We start from the raw sequence: 20,852 nt of genomic DNA on the forward strand, positions 1-20,852 counted from the left end.
TTCTGATGATGCCAAGTAACTTTGGTTTCTATTGCTTATGTTCTTGTGCTTGCCTTTTGCCATCTGGTTAACTCTAGTACTGCCTGCACTCACTGTCTCTGACTGGAGCCTGTCTTTCCAGTTATCTTGCTTGTGTTAGAACTCCTCAGAGTCCAGATGTGTCTGTGATCCTTAGTTCCTGAGTGGAAGAACTGCTGGGACGCAGGCCACCTCTGGGATCCTGAAATCCTGCTGCTCTGAGTACAGTGGTTTCCCTAGGATGGCTCAGGATAAGGTGTCTTCACTGGAGCAGACCAGCTAGGTGTCTGCCCCTGCCAAAAGGACCCAGGGGGGGGGGGGGGGGGCAAAGGGGAGTGGTATTCTGGAGGGGCGGGGTTTTGGTCCAAGCTGTATTTTTAAACTTTGTTGTAAAATATCAGTCTGTTCATTTTTCTTTTCATTTGTAATTTGGGGACTCTCTATATTTTGTTGACATGTCCTTTTATTTTTCTGGTTTTGTCTTTGCATTGTTAATACAACTGGAATGTGTTCCGATGTGTATTGTGAGGTTGGATCTTTTTTCTTCCTGATATTTCCTTTTTATATATTTAAATATAGCCTTCTTTTTTAGAGCACATTTTTTTTTTAAAGATTTATTTATTTATTATATATGAATACACTGTAGCTGTCTTCAGACACACCAGAAGAGGTCATCAGATCTCATTACAGATGGTTGTGAGCCACCATGTGGTTGCTGGGATTTGAACTCAGGACCTCTAGAAGTGCAGTCAGTGCTCTTAACCACTGAGCCATCTCTCCAGCTCCAAAGATTTTTTTTTTTTTTTTTTTTGGTTTTTCGAGACAGGGTTTCTCTGTGTAGCCCGGGCTGTCCTGGAACTCACTCTGTAGACCAGGCTGGCCTCGAACTCAGAAATCCTCCTGCCTCTGCCTCCCAAGTGCTGGGATTAAAGGCGTGCGCCACCACCGCCCGGCCTTAGAGCACATTTTTATTTGATAATTTTATTCATGCCTGCAATGGATTTTGATCATATGTAACCCAGATCTCCCTCCCATCCTGTGGACTCTTTCAGTGCTTTCCTGTCCTTTGTTAATATGCTTTTAAAAAAGGATTTATTTATTTATTTGTGTATGTTTCATGCTTATAGGTGTTTTGTCTGTATGTACATCTGCACACCAGAAGAGGGCACCAGATTCCATAGGACTACAGTTATAGAGGCTATGAACTGTCATGTGGGTGCTGGTATTAAACTCAGGACCTCCCTCAGGAAGAGCAGTGTTCCTAACAGCTGAGCCATCCCTCAAGCCCTCTGTTTTGTTTTTTTTTAAATAACCCACAGAATACAGTTAGTGCTTAACCACATGTGCGTAAGTGTGAGGTGTGGGCAGTCTACTAGTCACTATGCCCATGTTTCTAGAGAATTTCACAGTAAATGCTGAGAATGTGAAATTCAAAGCTAGGATCCACAGGAGAGAGAATTTGAGACGCTTGTCTTTCTGGGTCAGAGTTAGTGAAGTACCGTAATGTGTGTAAGCTACATAGAGAGTGTACATGTGTGTGTACATAGAAAACCAGTTGTCCAGTTGCCATTCTGAAAACAGTTCTGTACATTTCTATTAACTATTGCTTCCTTTACCATCCATTAGTGAACATATTTTATACTCTTGATATTTATATTATATTCTTATGAATTGTTAATATAACGTGTTCTGGTTCTCTGCCAATTCTCATTACACTCTGTTATTCCTCCCTTTGGTCCCTTCTTCTTCCCCAGTATGATCTGTATACTTTCATGTTCTGTGTATAATTTTAAAGCTAGATCCCTCATGGCAAAGAAAAGATTTTAAAAATGTCTTTCCATGTCTGATTTATTTTGCTTAATATATAGTCTCTAGTTCCATTTATTTTTCTAAAATGGCATGGCTTTTGCTCTTTATGGCTATAGTGGTAAACTTTTACATATGAGCATTTGATGTTTTATATCAGTTTTTTTTTTCATTGCTGTGCTTTTAGAGAAAAGTCTGTTTTTACACATCCTTCTAAGTGAACTTTAAGGTCACTTAATTAACATTTCTGTTGGGAGCTGTGAGATGGGTCAGTGAGCTAAGGCTGTTAGCACCAGACCTGATGGCCTGAGTGTGATCGCAGAAGCCCTGTGGTGGAAGGAGAGCTGATTCTGTACCACTGTTCTCTAACATCCACTCCTGCATTGTGGCACCTAACCTGCCCCTGCTCTACCCCCAAATACACAGATACCTGTACTTGTAAAAAGTACATCTCGAGAACTTCCGTTGGGCTTTTGTTGCTGTCCCACTAACTATATACGTTAACATGATAAGAAATGGCAACTCTTTAAGTATGTATCTAATAGTCCAGCATGGACCATCTATCTAGTCTCTTCCTAGAACTCTTGTGTACTTTCCAAATAATTGTTAAAGGTGGCTTTAGACAGATAAGGGTATATTTTCTTTATAATTACACCAAATTTTTCATACCATATTGTATTAAACTGAATTTTTGAAATGTTAGAAAGCAAAAGATACCTTAATGTAAATAATAAAAAATATGATAATATTTTTTATTAGAAGCCCAATATATTGGATTCTGGTACCAAAAAGATGGATTGACAACAGTCGTTTCCTTGATCTTATTGATACTCCAATGGCTGTATAGTGAGTTGATATTCAAATGCCTATATAGTGTGACAGTAAACTGAAATGTATGTAAGATAATTTCTAAAACTGAAAGAATATCTGGAGGTAGCTGGAAAGCTTTCCTTTCAAATTCAGTTTCCTTTGTTCTTCTAAAAATCCAATCTTAACTTGTAGGCAGGCCGTTTCGGACAGTTAACTTATGTCCGAAATTATCAAGGTGAACTGAAGAAGGGAAGCACCATCTACAACACGAGGACCGGAAAGAAAGTGCGAGTGCAGCGGCTAGTGCGCATGCACGCCGACATGATGGAGGCAAGTATATGAGGGATGCGGTAGGAGAGGTGGGCTTGCCTTCCTGCTGTTTGCGCCTTGAACGTGGGCTTTCCTCGCTTCCTTTGTACACAGCTGTTGTGTGACTCTGACCAGCACCTTGCTGGAGGTTAAACAAGTTGGCAGGTGTTAAGAGCTTGTTTTATGCAAGTTAGTAGATAGCTATACTTCCTCAGAGGCCAATGTTCAGGAAGGGACTTGGCACAAGATTTAGTATTTTCCTCAAGAGCTATAAAGATGCTGGCAGTGACGGTACTTCCATTCAGGATGGGAAGGCAGACTCACAAGCCTGCCTGGAATACATAAGGGGACACTCCCTGTCTGGAGAGAGAGAAGGAGTGTTAGAAGCATTTAGAAGTATAATTCCTAAAGATAAATGAGTAATAAATTCACAGTTTTTTAAGTGATTTCATGGATTCGCTGTCTGAGAAACTCCTGTTAGCACTAGAGCCTTTATTCCTGTGCAATACAAGATTTAGTGCTTTTCTCAAGAGCCATAAAGATGCTGGCAGTGACGGGACATGCATTCAGGATGGGAAGGCAGACTCACAAGGCCAGCCTGGAATGTATAATAGAAACTCTGCCATACAGCTTGCAGAATCCACCTGAACATCTGTCTGTAACTTCTGGAGGTGGTGTGGGTTTTTGACTTAACTACACCTCAGCCCTTTGTAGTCCTTATCCATAGGCCATGGCAAGAATACCAGTGCGAGGACAGTCCTCTCTCTGGTCTAGCTCTGTGACCCAGGGAGACCTAGTCATTGAAGTGAAAAATAGGAAGTTCTTAGAAGACGTACCTTTTGTCTCTTGGAAGATGAATAGGTAGTCACAAAACTTGCCAGCTTTGCAAAATAAGCAGCAAGGAGCAGGCTAGAGAGTTAATAATTGTCACAGATATTTCATGCCAGACTCAAGCAAATATGTGTCACCAAAGAAAGGCACACACACCGCAGCTGTTCTGAATGAAGCCTGAGGGGAAGGACAATGACTCGGAAGCCAGGAGGCAGCAGTGCTTTGTTCTGGCCTTCCTGTGTTTTCCTATTGCTTGCATATGTGAGAAATTAAAAAAATATTTTTAGTACAATGGCTTCCATTCACCTTTGTTTATGAAACTTCCTTTGAGTTTTCCTTATATGTCTGTCCTGTATGTGGTCTCACTGTCCTGAGGCAGTACAGTGTAACCCCTACTTTTAAAACCGAACAGTTAAAAAAGCAATAGCTCTAGACTTTCCCACTGAGTGTAAAATGTTGTCAGTTGAGATAGACAGTGTCTTAAAGACCTGCTGAAGACATGTCTTGGCAGGATTGTTGGTGTTGGATTTGCTCATTGTCTATAGAATTCCTATAGGATTTCTGCATTGCTCATGGGCAGTGTATTTACAGTGCAGTTGTTTCATACTACACTTTGATTATTTTTATGTTCAGGTATAATTTGCAGTGTGTCTTTCTTTAGGATGTTGAAGAAGTGTATGCTGGAGACATCTGTGCATTGTTTGGCATTGACTGTGCAAGTGGAGACACATTCACAAACAAAGACAACAGTGACCTTTCTATGGTAAGCCTTGGACTGCAGCGCTGTTCATCACTTGATTGTCAAAGGTCTACTTGTATTTACTGTATTTTGAACTGAAACAAGACAGCTACAGAGGTTTGCATTGAGCGCTCTTTGTTGGTTAGAGCTCTTTGACTATCAGTTGCATAAGTACTTTGTGTGGGCTTACTCACCTGGCTTTTCTTTGTAAAACATTCCACAATCCTCCAAAGTTTTAATGTGAAGGGAAATCTCTACTACATAACACTTGGAAAGTGTAGCTCCAGCTCTTCCTCCCTGAGATCTGCTACGCACTGAGGGTGTCACTGTAATTATTGTTACTATCAGGCTGCTACTCCTAGTGAAGTGCTGCTTACTAAATCAGGAACTGGAGAGATCTCTTCAATAACCTAGGAAAGTATCCGGCCAGACAATAATATTTAAATAGACTTGAGGATAACAATGTGTCTATGCTTAGAAGGTATTTTAGTCACTGTTCTGTTGCTGTGGAGAAACACCGTGATCAAGGTAACTCTATAAAAGAAAGCATTTAATTTGGGAGTTGCTTCTGGCTTTAGAGGGTTAGTTCATGATCATCATGCTGAGGAAATCAGACAGACATGGTGTTGAAACAGTAGCTGAGAGCTTTACATCAAGCTCCATAGGCAGTGGGTGTGGGTGTGGGTGGGGTTGGGACTTCTGAAACCTCACAGCCCACTTCTAGTGATGTAGTTCACCCAACACAGTCATGCTTTCTAATCCCTTCCAAAACAGTTCCCAGTAACTGCAAACCAAACAGTCAAATTTATGAGCCTATGAGTGAGGACCACCACATTCAAACCACCACAGAAGACAGGGTGCCAAGAAGACAGTCAGATGTAGTGTACTGTAGACAGCTGGCTCTTTGAATTCAGAGGTTTCTAAAGGACCATGAGAAAAAAACATGCTCAAGCAGTTCCTGCCTTTTCTCCACACCACTCCAACTGCCTTACTTCTTCCATAACAGAACAAGGTCTTCTACCCTATGCACGATGGTGACACTCGCCTGGCTTCAGTAAAGAGTAGGAGTACACAGCAGTCATTCACGGTAGTTCCCTTATATCAGAGTTGGTCTATTCAATAGTTCCCTGTATCATGTGTTGAATTACAGTTTTATAACCTATTTTTATATGATAGTCTCTGGGTTTTATAAGTTATTATAAGACTGCACAAAACCCATAAGTCTACAGTTTTGAGATCCCAATAAGGACACTTTATATTTTATATTAGGCCTTATATAAGTGCTTGCCATGGGTTGGAGAAATAGCTCAGTGGTTAAGAGCTCTGGCTACTCTTGCAGAGGAGCCAGGTTGGGTTCCCAGCAGCTATATGGTAGCACACAGCTACCTAACTCCAGTTTCAGGGGATCCAATACACTCTGCTGTGCTCACAAGCTACTGCACACACATGGTGCACATTTGTACGTGCAGGCAAAACACTGTTACCCATAAGTAAACACTTGCCATTGCATTATGAAGTGGTTGGTTGTTGTGGGAATTTCTCACTTCGACAGTGAAGGAAATAGGTCTTGGTTAGTCTCACTTATGCAAAGTACTACTGCCTGGTCCTTAGCCAGGTGACTTTATGTTCTTTTTAATAACTTTAGTTACTTGGCTTGTAACATGAGGATACTTTCTGCTTCTTAGAGCTGTCATTGATCAAATAAGATGTGTATATAAAAACTCTGGTGACCCTTCTTGTTCCTTTATTATAAATAAAACACATGGGTCTGGAGAGATGGCTCAGCAGTTAAGAGCACTGACTGCTCTTCAAGAGGTCCTGAGTTGAATTACCACCAACCACATGGTGGTTCACAACCATCAGTAATGGGATCTGATGCCCTCTTCTGGTGTGTCTGAAGAAAGCTACAGTGTACTCATATAAATAAAATAAATAAATCTTTGAATAAAACATAATAGCTTATTAGAAGATTGCAATGGGAAATGTATAACAAACAATAAAGTACATGCCCACAAAAAGAAAAGAGTTCCATATGCCCACATTTAATTAGCTTCACTGTAGTGATTACGTTAAATAGGTAGATAAATTAGATCAAGTATTTTATTTGGGGAGGGAACAGTTCATGCAAGTATACACCCATGTTTATTAATGTTACAGTCGTGTCTTATTTAATACAAAACAGACTAAGATCTATGTAGTCTAGCCTAAGATGTTGGCTAGGGTTTCTCCTCTGTCTTGTTAATGTACTGTATTAATCTGTCACTGACTCATGATACTGCCTTTGAATCATTTTGCTTTTTTTAAAAAATATATTTTTAGGAATCGATTCATGTTCCTGATCCTGTCATTTCAGTAGCAATGAAGCCTGCTAACAAGGTAGGAGTTTGAAGCTTCAACGAGTTTCTCTAAGCTGAGCTCTCTTTCTCCAGTCTCCATATTGCATATGGTATCATGAGCAAATTAGCCTTAGCTGGTTTCTGCTGCTTCTGCTGGTGCTGAGAGCGCCCTTTCCCTTTAGTGGTCAATTCTAGTAAGTCTTTAGTATAGTTCAGGGAATAGGTAGCATTTAACAGTAGGGAGTACTTTATAACTTTATCGTAACCCTGCCTTCTAAATGGTAAGTCTATTAAAAAGGGGAGAGAACGGTGTTTATCTGAAGTCACAGTAAAACTTCAGTCAGTACGTTGGTCAATTAAAAGCTTGTGGATTATAATGCTGTCTTAGTTAGGGTTTTACTGCTGTGAACAGACACCATGATCAAGGTAAGTCTTATAAAGGACAACATTTAGTTGAGACTGGCTTACAGGTTCAGAAGTTTAGTCCATCATCATCAAGGTGGGACAGCATCCAGGCAGGCTTGCTGCAGGAGGAGCTGAGACTTCTACATCTTCATCTAAAGGCTGTTAGTGGAAGACTGACTTCCAGGAAGCTAGGGTGAGGGTCTTAAGCCCACGCCCACAGTGACACACATACTTCAACAAGGCCACACCCCCAAATAGTGCTACTCCCTGGGCCACACATAAACAAACCATGACAAATGCATTTCTAGATTTGTGGTTGTCACAAAGTGTCTCATTATAAATCACAAGTCAATAAGAAAACTTTTTTTAACTTCATAATTAGGTGTGATATCATTTGCCATTCAACAGAGTCAAAATTGTTGGAATGCCTTGCATTCATATTGCTCTGTTGGAGATAGTTCAATCTTGAGCCAAAATTATGTAGTTCCGAAGTTGCCTTGTTGAAATCAATTCATTAGTGTATTGAGTGAACATTTTAAGACTTCTTGCCATCTGAAGACTATCATTTACAGAGCATATTAGGATAAATTATCCTGTAACGCACATTATTAACAGCTACCACTTTGTTTTGATTAACCTTAGGATTTTTTTAGATCGTTTTCCAATATAGAAAAGAAAGTCAAGGGAGCAAAAGACAAGAAAGCAGCCCGTCTTTTCAGAGTCTTGTAGAGTGGCTCTCATCGTACCCCTGAAAGATACCTTTCTTTGTTTCAAGCTCTTTGCTAAGGCTTACTAGCAAGGTTAGAAATGACAGATGTCTATACCTTTTATTCCTACAGAGTTTATAGTTGATATCTTTCAATAACAGAAAGAAATCAAGATGAACCAGGGAGATTTGGGGGTTGTCTTTGCCTTCTTATACATGCAAACACTTAATGTGTATGTGTTTTCATGACGGTCTGAGGATGACCTCATCTGTTGGCCAGCACCTTCCCCTGAGTTTGAGATAGGGTCTCCTTTGTCCTCACCTCTTTGTGTCAGGCTTGCTCACCCTTCCAGCGACTCTTCTGTCCCTGCCACTCATCTGGCCTTAGGAGTACTCAGATTACAGAAGTCCTGCTGTAGCCGTGGTGTCACGTGGCTTCTGAGAATTCAGACTCAACTCCTCAGACTTATGATGCAAATGCTTTACCACTGAGCCAGCTCAGAGTTGTACTCTTTTTTTGGAAGTTCTAAGGGAAAAATAGCCTCATCGGTTACTCATGTTTGGGAGATAACTGCGCTCCTACAGCTAAAATTGGGGTTGTCTCCATTTCCTTTTCACCTCAGGGCCGTTCCTAGCTTCCAGATGCTGCCCACCCACCTTTTTTGGCCTTTCCCCCTATATTTCATGTCTTTATTTTTAATTATGTATCTCTATATGTGTGTAGATATCTGCATGTTGCATGCAAGTTCCTAGAGAGGTCAAATGGTATCTGATCTCCTGGAGCTGCAGTTATAGGTGGTTGTGAGCCACTTGACATAGGTGCTGGGAACTGAACCCTGGTCCTCTGGAAGAGCAGAACGTTCTCTTAACCACTGAGACATCTCTCCACAGTCCTCCTTCCCCCTCCCCCACCGTGTTTAATGTGGGCAACAATGGTTAGGTCTTTTTCCCCCTCTCCTGTCTTTCTTTCCTCATTGCCTTGGCTTTACTCCCCTTTCTGCTTTCTTCCATCTTTAAAGGCTCTTGTGATTTTGCTGAGCCTACTGTGACAGTTCATAGAATGGTCCCTATTTTATGAGTTATGAGAAGTGGACTTACCATCCTGCTGCTTACTGTGTGGGATTACATCAAAGTTCAAAGGTGTATCAATGAGATTGCTTCAAAACAGAAACATCTTGATGTGATATTTCTTTTGCTGTTGGTCTTAACAGAGTGGTTTATTCCTTGAGTTTGCAGAAGGTTCTTGGTATGCATGCTGACTGTATTGTATTATTTGGAGGATTTTTAGAAATGCCAGGTTCCACAAAGGCAGTCTCCACATCCACAAGTGGATATAGTGTGGTTATTGTGGTAGGAAGTGATAGGGTAAGTCTTGGACCCTTGTTTTCTATCTTCATATGGAGAAAAAATCTTGTTCAGGTGCCTGGGCCCTGGTCTCTTGGCTGTAGTGGCCAAGGCTGCATTTTTTCAAAAAAGCTGTAAGTAGAACTCGATATGGATCCTCTTTACTTCTTATTTGCCAATGTTTGTGGTTGTATTCAGTAACATCTCAAAATACAGTTGTTTTTCATGCTTAATCAATCCTATACTACTTTTCTTCCTCTTTTAAAGAATGATCTGGAAAAATTTTCCAAAGGTATTGCCAGGTTTACACGTGAAGACCCCACATTTAAAGTCCACTTTGACACCGAGAGCAAGGAGACAATTGTGTCTGGAATGGGAGAACTGCACCTGGAAATCTATGCTCAGGTATGGATCACAAAGGAACTCTATGCAGTTGCATTTGTTACTGTGTGTACCTTGTTAAAAGTCAGGAATGGGGCCTGGCAAGGGGACTTACTTCTGTAAATCCACTCTGGGAGGCGAGGCCGGAAGATGAATAGGAATACATGGTCATCATCCTCAGCTACAGAACTAGTTGAAAGAAAAGATAGAAAGTCCTACATCTCAATGACTGTAAACTGATGCAGGCTCTACTGTGGTTTACAGCCAAGCGTGGCATACTGCACTGCCTCCCTGCTGTGCTATAAAGTACTTTTGTTTTGTTTATCTAAGTCTTTGTTTGTTAAACATTGTAGGCTCTAGGAACCAAAACTCTGGGGGTTGTAACAAGGTCTTCATCCATTCCCCGTCCATAGTTGGGTCTAGTAAAGCAAGCCTTAAGGAAGATAGCATGTTTTATACCTACCTCCCAGGACATTTCTTCAAGAGGCCTGGAGAGATGGCTCAGTAGCTAAATTCACTTTCTGCTCCTCCAGGGGACTTAAATTCAGTTGCTAGCACTCTCGTAGAACAGCTCTCAACCTCCTGTCACTCCAGCATAGTGGAGTGCCCTCTTCTTGCCCACACACATCCATGGCAGCATGGCATACACACACACACACAGAGGCAACAATGAGCACTTAGAAATTAAGGGCAGGGCAAGGTAGCCGTTAGTCCTGGAACTCAGGAGGGAAAGGCTGGGTGTTTTTTTTTTTTTTTTTGAGTTCAAGGCTAGCTGGGTATATATAATGAGTTCCAAACACAGTTACATGGAGAAGCCCTGTCTCAGAAAATAATGTATCAATTAAATTTAAAACATGGAGCCAGTCCAATATAGATTAAAAAAAAAAGTCTCCTAAGATCAAATGTAAATATGGTCAACTGTAAACAAAAGATACAAGATTGTCATCATGTATTACAAGGCCCGACAACAGACTTTATGTTATTTCAGTGACTGTGTACAAATATGAAACTTTGTGAATTTTGGCAGACAGAGCAGTTGGTACTAAGTATAAACTAATGAGTCAAAGTTAGAATTCACTTATATAAGGTATGTAAAGGTAGTTTGTGTTATTAGAATATCACATCTGATTCTTGTCAGTTATTAAAATAATTTTAAATTTACTGTTCATTTATTTACTATATTACATTGAATGTTACTGTGGTATTTTTTTTTCTTTCATTTCAGAGAATGGAGAGAGAATATGGCTGTCCTTGTATCACAGGAAAGCCCAAAGTGGCCTTTAGAGAGACCATTGCTACCCCTGTGCCGTAAGTATACAATGCAATTAGACTCTATGAGGCTGAAGTGGACTTTTTATTAGGGGATATATATAGTACCATTACTGTTGGAAAGACATTTTTCTGTAGTACTATTCTTTATTATGGAATCTTTGCGGCTCGGTACTGTAGACATGACCTACAGGCTGGCACTGGGATTCATTGGGCCTGTTCGGCTAGACACCAGTGGGGACAGCATACACATGGTTAAGGAGCATGTTGGCTGGCGGTTGTCTCCAACGTAGGGTCTTGTTCACTCCGCTTGCACTTCCTTTGGGAGGCGGCTGTTGTGCTTTACTTTTGTGCCGTACTGTGGATGCCACAGAACTTGCATTTGCCAGGGAATAATCTCCTACAAGTAAAGAAAGTTAATGCCATTATGAAACTGGAAAACATAATTGGGTTTATATTTTGTTGATGATACTATTTAAAATGTCTTCAGCCGCAATAGTACCATGCAAATTCAGTTGCTACAAGGATGATACACTGTCATTAACTTCTACTTAATGTCAAAGGGAATAAAGTGATGGTGTGGCTACAAACAATTCTTGACTTTCAAAGTGGCATCGAATAAAGACAAGCCGTATGTGTTACCTGCGATGCAGTGTCATGGAGCAGAACGGTGTAATCTAACTCAATGAAGTCATCGTTTCTTTGCTATGACCAAAAAAAAAAAAAGTTTAAATAATATCATGGAAAAATGACATCTTAATTTTTTTTTGCATTAATGTTGATTTATTCACTTCAATTTAGCCTGACAGAAAACTGTTTTCTTATTAGAATAAACAAATATTCTGTCAAACCATTTTTAAAAATTGATTACTCTGCATTTGTTACTCTAAAAATTGCTTATCTGGCTTTTCACCCTCCAATTTGCGGCAGGTATTTAAAAGCATTACTGTATGTAGCTTTTTATTTATGATCCCTAGTGTCAAAAATGGCAATGGGAACTCAATTATAGAACATTCTTTAGAAAACTGACAGTAATAAAATGTAATGACTAAGTTATCTGATTTTACAATGAAAGCTTTGTTCTGTACTGATTGTTACTCAGGAATAAAAAGCAGCATTTATGCAGTGAGCTGCACAGAACGACTCCATCTATGTAGTTATAGACATCATCAGAAATTTGCTCTGCCCCATGAGGTCGAGGCTTCTGAACACTTCTCCTTGCTGTGCTGAGATTCCAGTGGGTAGCACATGCTCCTGGGGCTCCTCCAGCTAACAGTGCTTATAAATGTAGCCACAGCCACCATGCTCTATGATATCTTGAAGTAAGCTTTCCTTTGAATATATCAGCAAAGAGTTCCCCTTAAAGTCATTGTTTACATGTATGAGATCCTACATGTTGGATTTTAATAGGTACAGATGTATATTAATATACATGAACTAAGCAGTACTTAAACCCTTCTGCTGGGGCTTTCATTAATACTGTTAAAATACAGCGAAGATTCACAAGTTTATTTTTATAAGCATAAAACCACTGACTTGTCTGTTGGTGAATATAGCTTGAGAATTCTTGATTACGGTTGTATGGCTTGTACCCTTAAAGGAATGCTGTGGCCAAGGTTGGTTGGTCACATCTGTGAATGCATTTGGAAAGCAGACTCATTCTGTTTCTCAAAATGCTGCACTATTTCGTAGGCTTTGGCCTCTCTCTCCAAGGGCTGTAACCGGCTGTGCTTAGTAAGTGGTTACAGAGCCCTGAAGACAGTGCTGTTGTGTAGTTGGTTGCCTGAACGCTGAAAGAGGGCAACAGGAAGCCCTTTTCTCTGAGAGTTTATAGAAACCATCTTTTGTGCTTCTCAATATTCATTCTTCTTTTCCATTAGCTACTAGTTGAATTTCCCCTTTAACCTAAAAAGGTAAAAACTAAAGAATGTATTCCTATGTATTTCTGCCCTAGGAAAATACATTTCTCCATAACCATGGTGTCAGGCTTAAGAAATCATAAGGCTAGTAACAAAACGTGAGGTCATAAACTGTGACTAAAGGGGTTAGAGAAAAGAATCCTGAATGAGCCAAGAACAACCAAGCTATTCCAAGCTTACAGAGACCACAGTGCCACGATTCTCTCTAGGGGGAATGCCAGCCTCGTCTCTGGGTAGCCATGGAAGCATCATTCAGTAAAGAAAAATGCAGTGAGTTCTGCAGTACTTGGCAATCGCAATTCAAATATTCTACTCAGGCTGCCAGAGGAGCTACTCTTTTAAACTGAAGAAAATATATATAAACATAAAAAACCTGTCAGATTTTGGCTCACAACTTGATAGTTTTGGAAGTGCAGCTTTACTTGTGAGTGCTATCAAAAGTGGCCCTCAGGACCTTTGGAAACCAAATTAAAAACAGGATGATTCATTGAAAGTGTATAGTGTACCTGAGTGTTTTTGTTGCACACTCTAATAAAGCTGCAACCCTTTTACTCTGGAATGGATCTGAATAAAGCATTACAGATAACTAAATCTGAATTGCTTGGAATGAAAGATTACGAACCATAAGCCTGTGGAAATGCAGTCTAGAAACTACTCATTATTAGGAGATATTTCATAGAAAACCCTTAGCCTTGCTCACATTCACTGCCTGTATCATGTGACCCCAAAAAGCACAGTAACCAGAGGCGACTGTTGGGGAGGCAGATGTTAGGAACAGGCCCACGTCTGCACTCTGTCTGATAAGCCACACGACCTTCAGGGTCAGTATTGTTGCTCGCTTTCCCTGCTTCCTCTAACCTGACTGACTAGCAGTGCCTTCAGACTGCCAGCCTCACTGATTTCAATACAAAATGGCAATAGGAACACTATCCAACTATGAACTTCAGTACCTTGTCAGTATTGCTGTTAATAACACACTGGGTAGAGACTACATACCACTTGCTTGACAGTTTGAATTTTTGCCATTTTATACCATGTGTCTTCAGTTGAATTCTGCCACATTACATAACCACAGGCGACCCAGGCTAAGTGGTGGACTGGCTTCATTTGTGGAGACACATTTCCAAAATTATCTGTTAGAGGAAACATTTAAATGCTAAATGTAATTATTAACCTTTTTAAATTAAAAATCAAAAGTCATAGTTATGCTGTCTAATGTGGGTAAACACTAAATTAAGCCATGAATGTATAAAATTCCAAAGCCTCTTTTTATTGCTGGATTAGATTAGAAATAAGTATTTTTGCAAAAATCAAGTTATTTCCAACATCAAACAGTTTTGCAGATGGATAACAGAGGTAGATCTCAAGTTTGCATAACACAATTTCCCAAGCTTTATGTATGTACCTGGAATGTTTTGTGCTTGTAGTGGTTCCTTCATAGACATGAGTCTTTGATAAAATGTGTTATCTTCCTCATCTGGGTTCTTGCCAATTTCTCCTTCAAATGTGAAGTTGACTTCTGGTGCAGTGCCTTGTCCCGTTTGAGGGTAAAGAACTTCAGCTGTGCAGTTCACTGTAACTTGCTGTTTGGAGCATTTTTACAAAAGTAATAAAAAAGATCAGTCTTATAGATGGCCATTCAATGTTATAAGTTCCTAGGTTCCAAGATCTTAGGAATTTTAACCCTGTTAGTGGAGTGTTGGTTTACAATGTCAAATTTTAGTCTGACTGCCTACCAAAGGAGGACTAGTTTCTTGTAAGTTTGCTCCTCACTCTTTCTCTCTGCTTGTGAAGCCACTGTTTCTTCCAAATGTAGACAGAACAGTCTCTCCCTAACATAAAGTAAAGGCTTGCAGCTGTGGAGATGGTTGTCCAGCAGCTCTAGGGGATTTCCTCTTGTTATCTCCTGGGGGGGGGGGGGGGGGGAGAGCGCGAGCGCGAGAGAGAGAGCGAGCGCACGAGCAAGCTTCTCACAGCTTCAATATACAGTTCCTTCTTTTACATTTATTTCATTAATGATTTGACAGGCATTCAAGTTTTCAAACTTTCTTGTCCCACTATTGAAAAATTAGTGGAATCACTGTTGGCTGTTCTATTTTTCCTGAATTTCTAAATGTACTTAATTTGAATACCCAATTAAAAACCAAAAGAAAAGGCAGGCATGAGAAAGCAGTCATGACTGGAGAGTAAATTACTTCTTTCAATCACACAAGACATGAATTCAGACTGTTTGGAATTACTTAAGGGTAATTTATTTGAACTGAAATACAGACTTCTCTAAATAATTGAACAGGAAGACAGAACTCCGGCAGTCCACACTACATCCTGAAGCTTTGCCTGCAGAGCTGCAACTGCTTAGACTCAGAAATCTCACTGCAGCAGGGAGAGCCCAGGATCAAACCCTCGGCAAGAATGAACTAGATCACTGAGAATCGAAGTGCATTCTAGAAAAGACATCTCACTTACTTTTTGGATAATTTCCTCCATAGAAAATTTAAGATGGTACTTGTGCCCTCTTCCTGGGATATCCTAAAATTAAGAAAAATGTAGTGGAGAAAAGAATATTGTAATATATCAAATCTTTTTAGTTGGGACATTCTTATTTCATGGCTGGAAGGGTAGCTGGTAGGAAGAAATACACAAAAGCTTTGCATCTTTTAAAACATACAACAAAGGGTCTCCTTCTGACATTCCTCACAAATGTGTATCTCACCATCCTTCTTCATCCCTGCCCCAAGCCTGACCTCTCCAGGAGGCCCTGTTATCAGGTGTTTAGCATCAAACTTGGCAGTATATTTAGGTTAGTGTAGATGACGGATGGAAACATACAGAGTACACAGATGCAATGGCAGTAGGTACATCTTTGGAAAGGTTTGTCTTAAAGCCAAGGGTACCAGAGTGTTCACGATTTGAGGTGTATTACTGCCAAGTGCTCAGAGACAGTGTGTGTGTGTGTGTCTATTTATACTCTATCTTCTGTTCTATAAAACAATACTTCAAAAATCTTATGAATAGATAGGTAATTTAGGTATTTCCCTTTTAAATGAAAGACAAATTTGAAGCGTATGTCTAATTATATTATCTGGTATAGTTTCAAAAATAAAAATTATTTCTTTGTCAGCCAAAAAAAACTTGATCTGTAAGAAAATAAATAAACAAACGAACAAACAAATAAGTAAGGGACACTCAGTAGGTGAGGCCCTTAAAGCCTAACCCGGCTTCAGCAGAGGGAAAGGCTTCATCTAAGACAGGATGTGGGCTGCTGGAGCCTGGCAGCAGCCTACACTGCTTTTGTCTTCTTACTCGGGGCTAATTTCTCACGTTTTCTCTTCGTTTTGGGCAAAGGGCTTAAGAGTTACTCTTAAAAGTTTATGGAGTTGTTTGGAGGCTATGGGCTTTTGTTGGCCAAGGCTACCAGCAGATTGAGAAACAGTAACCTCTTCCAGATTGTTTAGAATGCCTCTTCTCTAGACCTCTTCTCACCACAGGAAAGGGTGAGACACCCACCCCATGGATTTCCCAGTTCCTTAAACTAATATGCACAAAATCTGTCTGCATATGTTCTCCTGCCTTACTGTGAAAGCAACAGATCTGGGATGAGTCCCATATAGAGGACCGCATAGGAAGGCTATTCAAAGGCGGAGCCGCGGCCGGATGGGGATGGGGGTCGGGTAGTGGGGCGAGCCTATCTCGGGCTTCCCCACCTTGCAGACTCACCTCCTTGCTGGCCTGCTGGACTGTCTGCACCAGGAACACCTTGTGGGGGGTCCCCTGCTGGTAGTTAATGCAGTTCTCCGCCACCGAGGCGGCCCTGGACGCAGCATAGTGGGTGGGTGGGATTTCCATCTTTGGGGAAACAGCACGGGCTATCCTAGCTCAAAGAGATAACGGTGGGTGCGGCCAGGGTCCTGTCAGCGTAGAGTGGGTGTCCGCGAAGTGGTGGAGTCGGCAGCTGGGCTGGGCGTGCGCGGTCCTCAGCGCCTTCCTTCCCTCTTCCTACTTCACTCAGGAAACTGGGCAGTGGCTCCGCCGGGAGCCTCGGCCCCGCCCTGGGGTAGGCGGGTACCTCCTGGAGAAAAGCCCTGGCTTTCCCCCGGCTGCCTCAGGCTTTGTGCAGGTGTGGGAGGGGGACAGAGAATTCAAGAGGAAAGGAAAGGGCTTTCTGGCCTTGCCTCGATGGGCCCTCTTGAGGACTTCAGCTGCCTGTTGAGGGACCTCTGGCTGTTTCACGTTCAGATTAGAGTACACCTTTTCTTTTTCAAACGGGCCTCACAGGGCAAGGGGCAAAGTGCTCCGAGTGTGATTCACGCCTTGGGTCTTTCCATTGTGAGACTCCAGGAACAGGCTTGCTCAGCTAGGTTCCTCTGGAGGCAGATCCAGAGTGGGGAAGCAGGAAATCCATGTTAAAAAGTTGGGAGACTGACTGAGATCAGAGGAAAAAATGAAACATACCTGTGTACTTACCCTTTCTCACTGATCTTAGAAATTTAAGGCTTAATGGGCATGAACCACCACTCCTGTCTTCTTAAAATCGTATTTTTATGATTTTTTATGTGTGTGTGCACATGTGTGTGCAGGCACATCAGATTCCCCAGGAGTTGGAGTTCAGTGCAGTCGTGAGCCTCACAATATGGGTGCTGGGAACCAAACTCAAGTCCTCTGTCTCAGCTGCCAAGCCAGTCCTCCAGCGCCATCTCTTTTTCTTAAAAGGTAGATTGTTGGAGGCTTTTTAGGTGGACTGTCTATGTATACAGTGATACTCCGCACAGAAGTGGAAGGTGCTGTGTGTGGGGGGCATTGTTCTCCTCATGTGAAGTTTTCCTATAAATGAGGACTTTATTTGGGCCAAGTGTATTATTAAATACTAAGCAGTACAGTGCATTCCCCGGCCTTTCTAGTTATGTTAGCCGACAACTATGAAGCAGCTAGGGGATAACAAGGTTAATTATTTTCTCTTGAAATTGAAAATATTTGTCTTTTTCTTTTCCTTTAAATAAATACATCATTTAGCTGTAAACCAACCCCTTTTGGGGAGTGTGTGTGTGTGTGTGTGTGTATGCGCACATGTGTGAGTATGGGCCTCCAAAGTCAGCATTTTAAAGTCTAATGGATAGTCAACGATTCTGTATTTAATAATTAGTATAGACTGGCATGATGGCACTTGAGTTTTCTTTACATTGTAATTATTACTTAAAAGGGAAAGTTACCTTTTCGTTTAGATGTTAAAGAAGCTGAATATCATTCCTAGTCTTGTGCCTTCTTTTAAAATGTTTTTAGAGAAATCTACCTTCATGTTAATGTATGTGTGGGTATTGCCCAAGCAGGTGTCAGTAAAAGGTGTCAAATTCCCTGAAACTGGAGTTAGGGATGGTTGTAAGCCACCATGTTGCTGCAAGGAACCAGATCCGAGTTTACAAGAGCGGAAAGTGTTTTCAGCCACTGAGCTGTCTGTGCAGCCCCACTTGGATCTTTACAGTCTTAGTTAGCTACTGTAATCTCACCAATGGTAGACATCCAGCCCGTTATCCTCAGACTTGAGGAATGCGTAGATTGTCTTCAAGATAATAACATATTAGACATCCTCAGGATCAGATAAGTTATACTGATTTTATATTACAATATAAACATTAAACAAGATAAAAAAGTTACTGTGGCTTATAACTTAGTATGAATATAAAATCAAAATGGCCAGGCATGGTGGATCAGGAGTGTGGAGGTCAGAGGACAACTTGAGGGACTTGTTCTGTTTCTACATGTAGTCCCAGGGATTGAACTCAAGTCATCAGACTTGGCAGCGGGCTGGTTTCCCTGCTGAGCCGTCTCTTTAGCCAAGGCTGTTTTCTAGGGATGCTGTGTTGTTAGACTGAGACTGACTGCCCAGTACCTCAGGGAAGGCTGAGTACCTGGTGGAGCTTGTGTGCAGCACTTGGGCCCCCTCCTCTGTGCTTCTGACCCAATCTGACCGGATCATGGTGCTTCTTTTACTCTCTACTACTTTACTTTCTTGCTTCTGACGGATGCTAGTTTTTCCCTCCCAGGAAAATTCCATTCTTACTCTCTGGGGTTGCCCATCCCATCCGGAAGCTCTTGGCCACCGGAAGATTTTTTTCGAAGGCAGTTAGACACAGTTACCCTTGAGCTGTTTAGGAAGTCTGCCCCTTCCAAGCTTACATCTCCTACCAATATTTACATTGCCTTTTCCCAAGTCACTTACAGACTCACTTATTAATGTCTATTCTCCTGCAGATCTTGTAAATAAGAAGTGATTGCCCTCTGAAAGTTTCAGGTTAAAGGAAGAAGCTGCTGGCTTGTGTCCTCAGCCTCTTATGAGCTTGGGTCTCTCATGGACAATACTTGTGTAAAATACTCTGTCCAGTGGCTTGAAGTAAACACTAACTTGTGTTCATTTCTCTTTGAAAGTCTTTTTTTATGTTCATCACTATCATTTTGTCATTAATCATTTTCAGGTATTAATTATTATATCTGGCTCACAATTTAAATCAGCTAAGTCAGTAATGTTAAATATTAAAATCAAGTAGGAACTGCCTAAATGATTAATTATGGCCATCAGAGTTCTTATTTCTAAGAAACAGTCCTTGATTACTACACAGTGTGACACGCCAGGGCAGTGTTCCAGAACTGGTTGAGCTCTTTGGAATGTAGGTTATTGGAAACCTTAGACTGAGCCTTCTATTAGAAGAAAGAAACAATTTGCTTAGGCAGTGTGTCTCACTTTCACCCCTGAGTAAGAATAGAAAAGAATTTCTTCTAAGTAGCTTCTACAATAAAATTTCATAGTGTGCCCATCACAGTCAAAAAGGAAAAAGTAAAATAACAAGACAAAACAAAACACCCAATGAAATGTGGATTTTTGTGTAAATCAGTAGGAGTGTATTTCATTTTGCTAATTATTGATGCTGTTTGTTTTCTCCTAATTATTTGCAGGTTTGACTTTACACATAAAAGGCAGTCGGGTGGTGCCGGCCAGTTTGGAAAAGTAGTAGGGGTGCTGGAGCCCCTGGCCCCGGAGGACTACACTAAGCTGGAGTTTTCCGATGAAACATTTGGGGCCAATGTTCCAAAGCAGTTTGTTCCGGCTGTTGAAAAGGTAATGTTGAGCAAGGCTCTGCAGCACTGTCTCTGTTTGAAAGCAGCTTATTTGGTGTTAAATTATACTTGTGTTCTGTCATGTTTGTGTCTACCATGGTTCCTTTTAGTTAACCATCTTTACGAAACTGTCAGGCTTTCCATCTTAGACCCTCCAACTCAGTTCACATGCTCTGTTAATCATATGTGTACTCTATCTTCGTAAGTTGGTACTACCACACTGGTTGGAATCAATCATTACGTTTATAGTAGTCTGTAGGGGGTTATGGAAGTTCGTGTGTGCTGTTGTAGGAATGCTTCATTGTTAGGAGTCCCAGCAACTAGGTTCGGCTCCCACAACATTTCTGCTGCTGCTGAACCTACTCCTTGATACGTGAGTGTTCAGAGCTAGTTTGTTTCTTTGAGACAGGGAGGCTATATGTATCTCCGAATGGCCTCAAATTCAGAGATCTGTCTGCTTCCTTTTTAAATTTGTAAATTGGGAGAAAACTAAGTTACCTGTACCCTTCAAATATATCGAGGCAAGGTAAGGCCGTGTAGAGAGCAGCGCACACATAAAGGGCCAGTGCTTTCCCTATTACTTGCTTAAGGCTGCTGTACACACTAAGAAATTGTTTATTTTGTGGACAGCTGGTTATAATTTTGTTTTTAGGAGTATAGTATTTTTTATTAATATCTTTTATTTGGTATACTATTATTTTAAGATAATACTTTGCCATTCACACACTTGTAAACATCAGACGACTCAAATTCACACAAGAGAAGAATTTACATAGTTTTCATCTTACATAATGTAAAATTTTGAAATGTCAGAAGTGTAACCCACTGTGTGCGTAGCTCTGTGACTGAATTGGGGGAGTTCTGTAAGTATT

General features: G+C 40.9%; 2 protein-coding genes across 2 annotated transcripts in view; one reads left to right on the forward strand and one right to left on the reverse strand.

The window, feature by feature from the left end:
• The window catches only part of Gfm1 (G elongation factor mitochondrial 1), a 46,514-nt gene that overhangs the window by 18,580 nt on the left and 7,082 nt on the right, over positions 1-20,852 (forward strand). Inside the window, exons 9-14 of the mRNA XM_028763498.1 lie at positions 2,827-2,964; positions 4,436-4,537; positions 6,833-6,889; positions 9,572-9,709; positions 10,911-10,993; positions 19,819-19,981. Of these exons, the coding sequence (XP_028619331.1) occupies positions 2,827-2,964; positions 4,436-4,537; positions 6,833-6,889; positions 9,572-9,709; positions 10,911-10,993; positions 19,819-19,981 (681 nt within the window). The remainder of the gene's footprint in view (positions 1-2,826; positions 2,965-4,435; positions 4,538-6,832; positions 6,890-9,571; positions 9,710-10,910; positions 10,994-19,818; positions 19,982-20,852) is intronic.
• Lxn (latexin) lies at positions 11,017-16,868 on the reverse strand. Its single transcript, XM_028763499.1, has 6 exons — positions 16,591-16,868; positions 15,340-15,402; positions 14,279-14,456; positions 13,870-14,006; positions 11,597-11,659; positions 11,017-11,354 (listed from the first exon to the last, which is right to left on the reverse strand). The coding sequence occupies exons 1-6, from the start codon at positions 16,717-16,719 to the stop codon at positions 11,256-11,258; spliced, it is 669 nt and encodes a 222-aa protein (XP_028619332.1). The 5' UTR covers positions 16,720-16,868; the 3' UTR covers positions 11,017-11,255.

This window comes from Grammomys surdaster, unplaced genomic scaffold (genome assembly GCF_004785775.1).
Source record: "Grammomys surdaster isolate TR1022 unplaced genomic scaffold, NIH_TR_1.0 139, whole genome shotgun sequence".
Lineage (NCBI taxonomy): Eukaryota > Metazoa > Chordata > Mammalia > Rodentia > Muridae > Grammomys > Grammomys surdaster.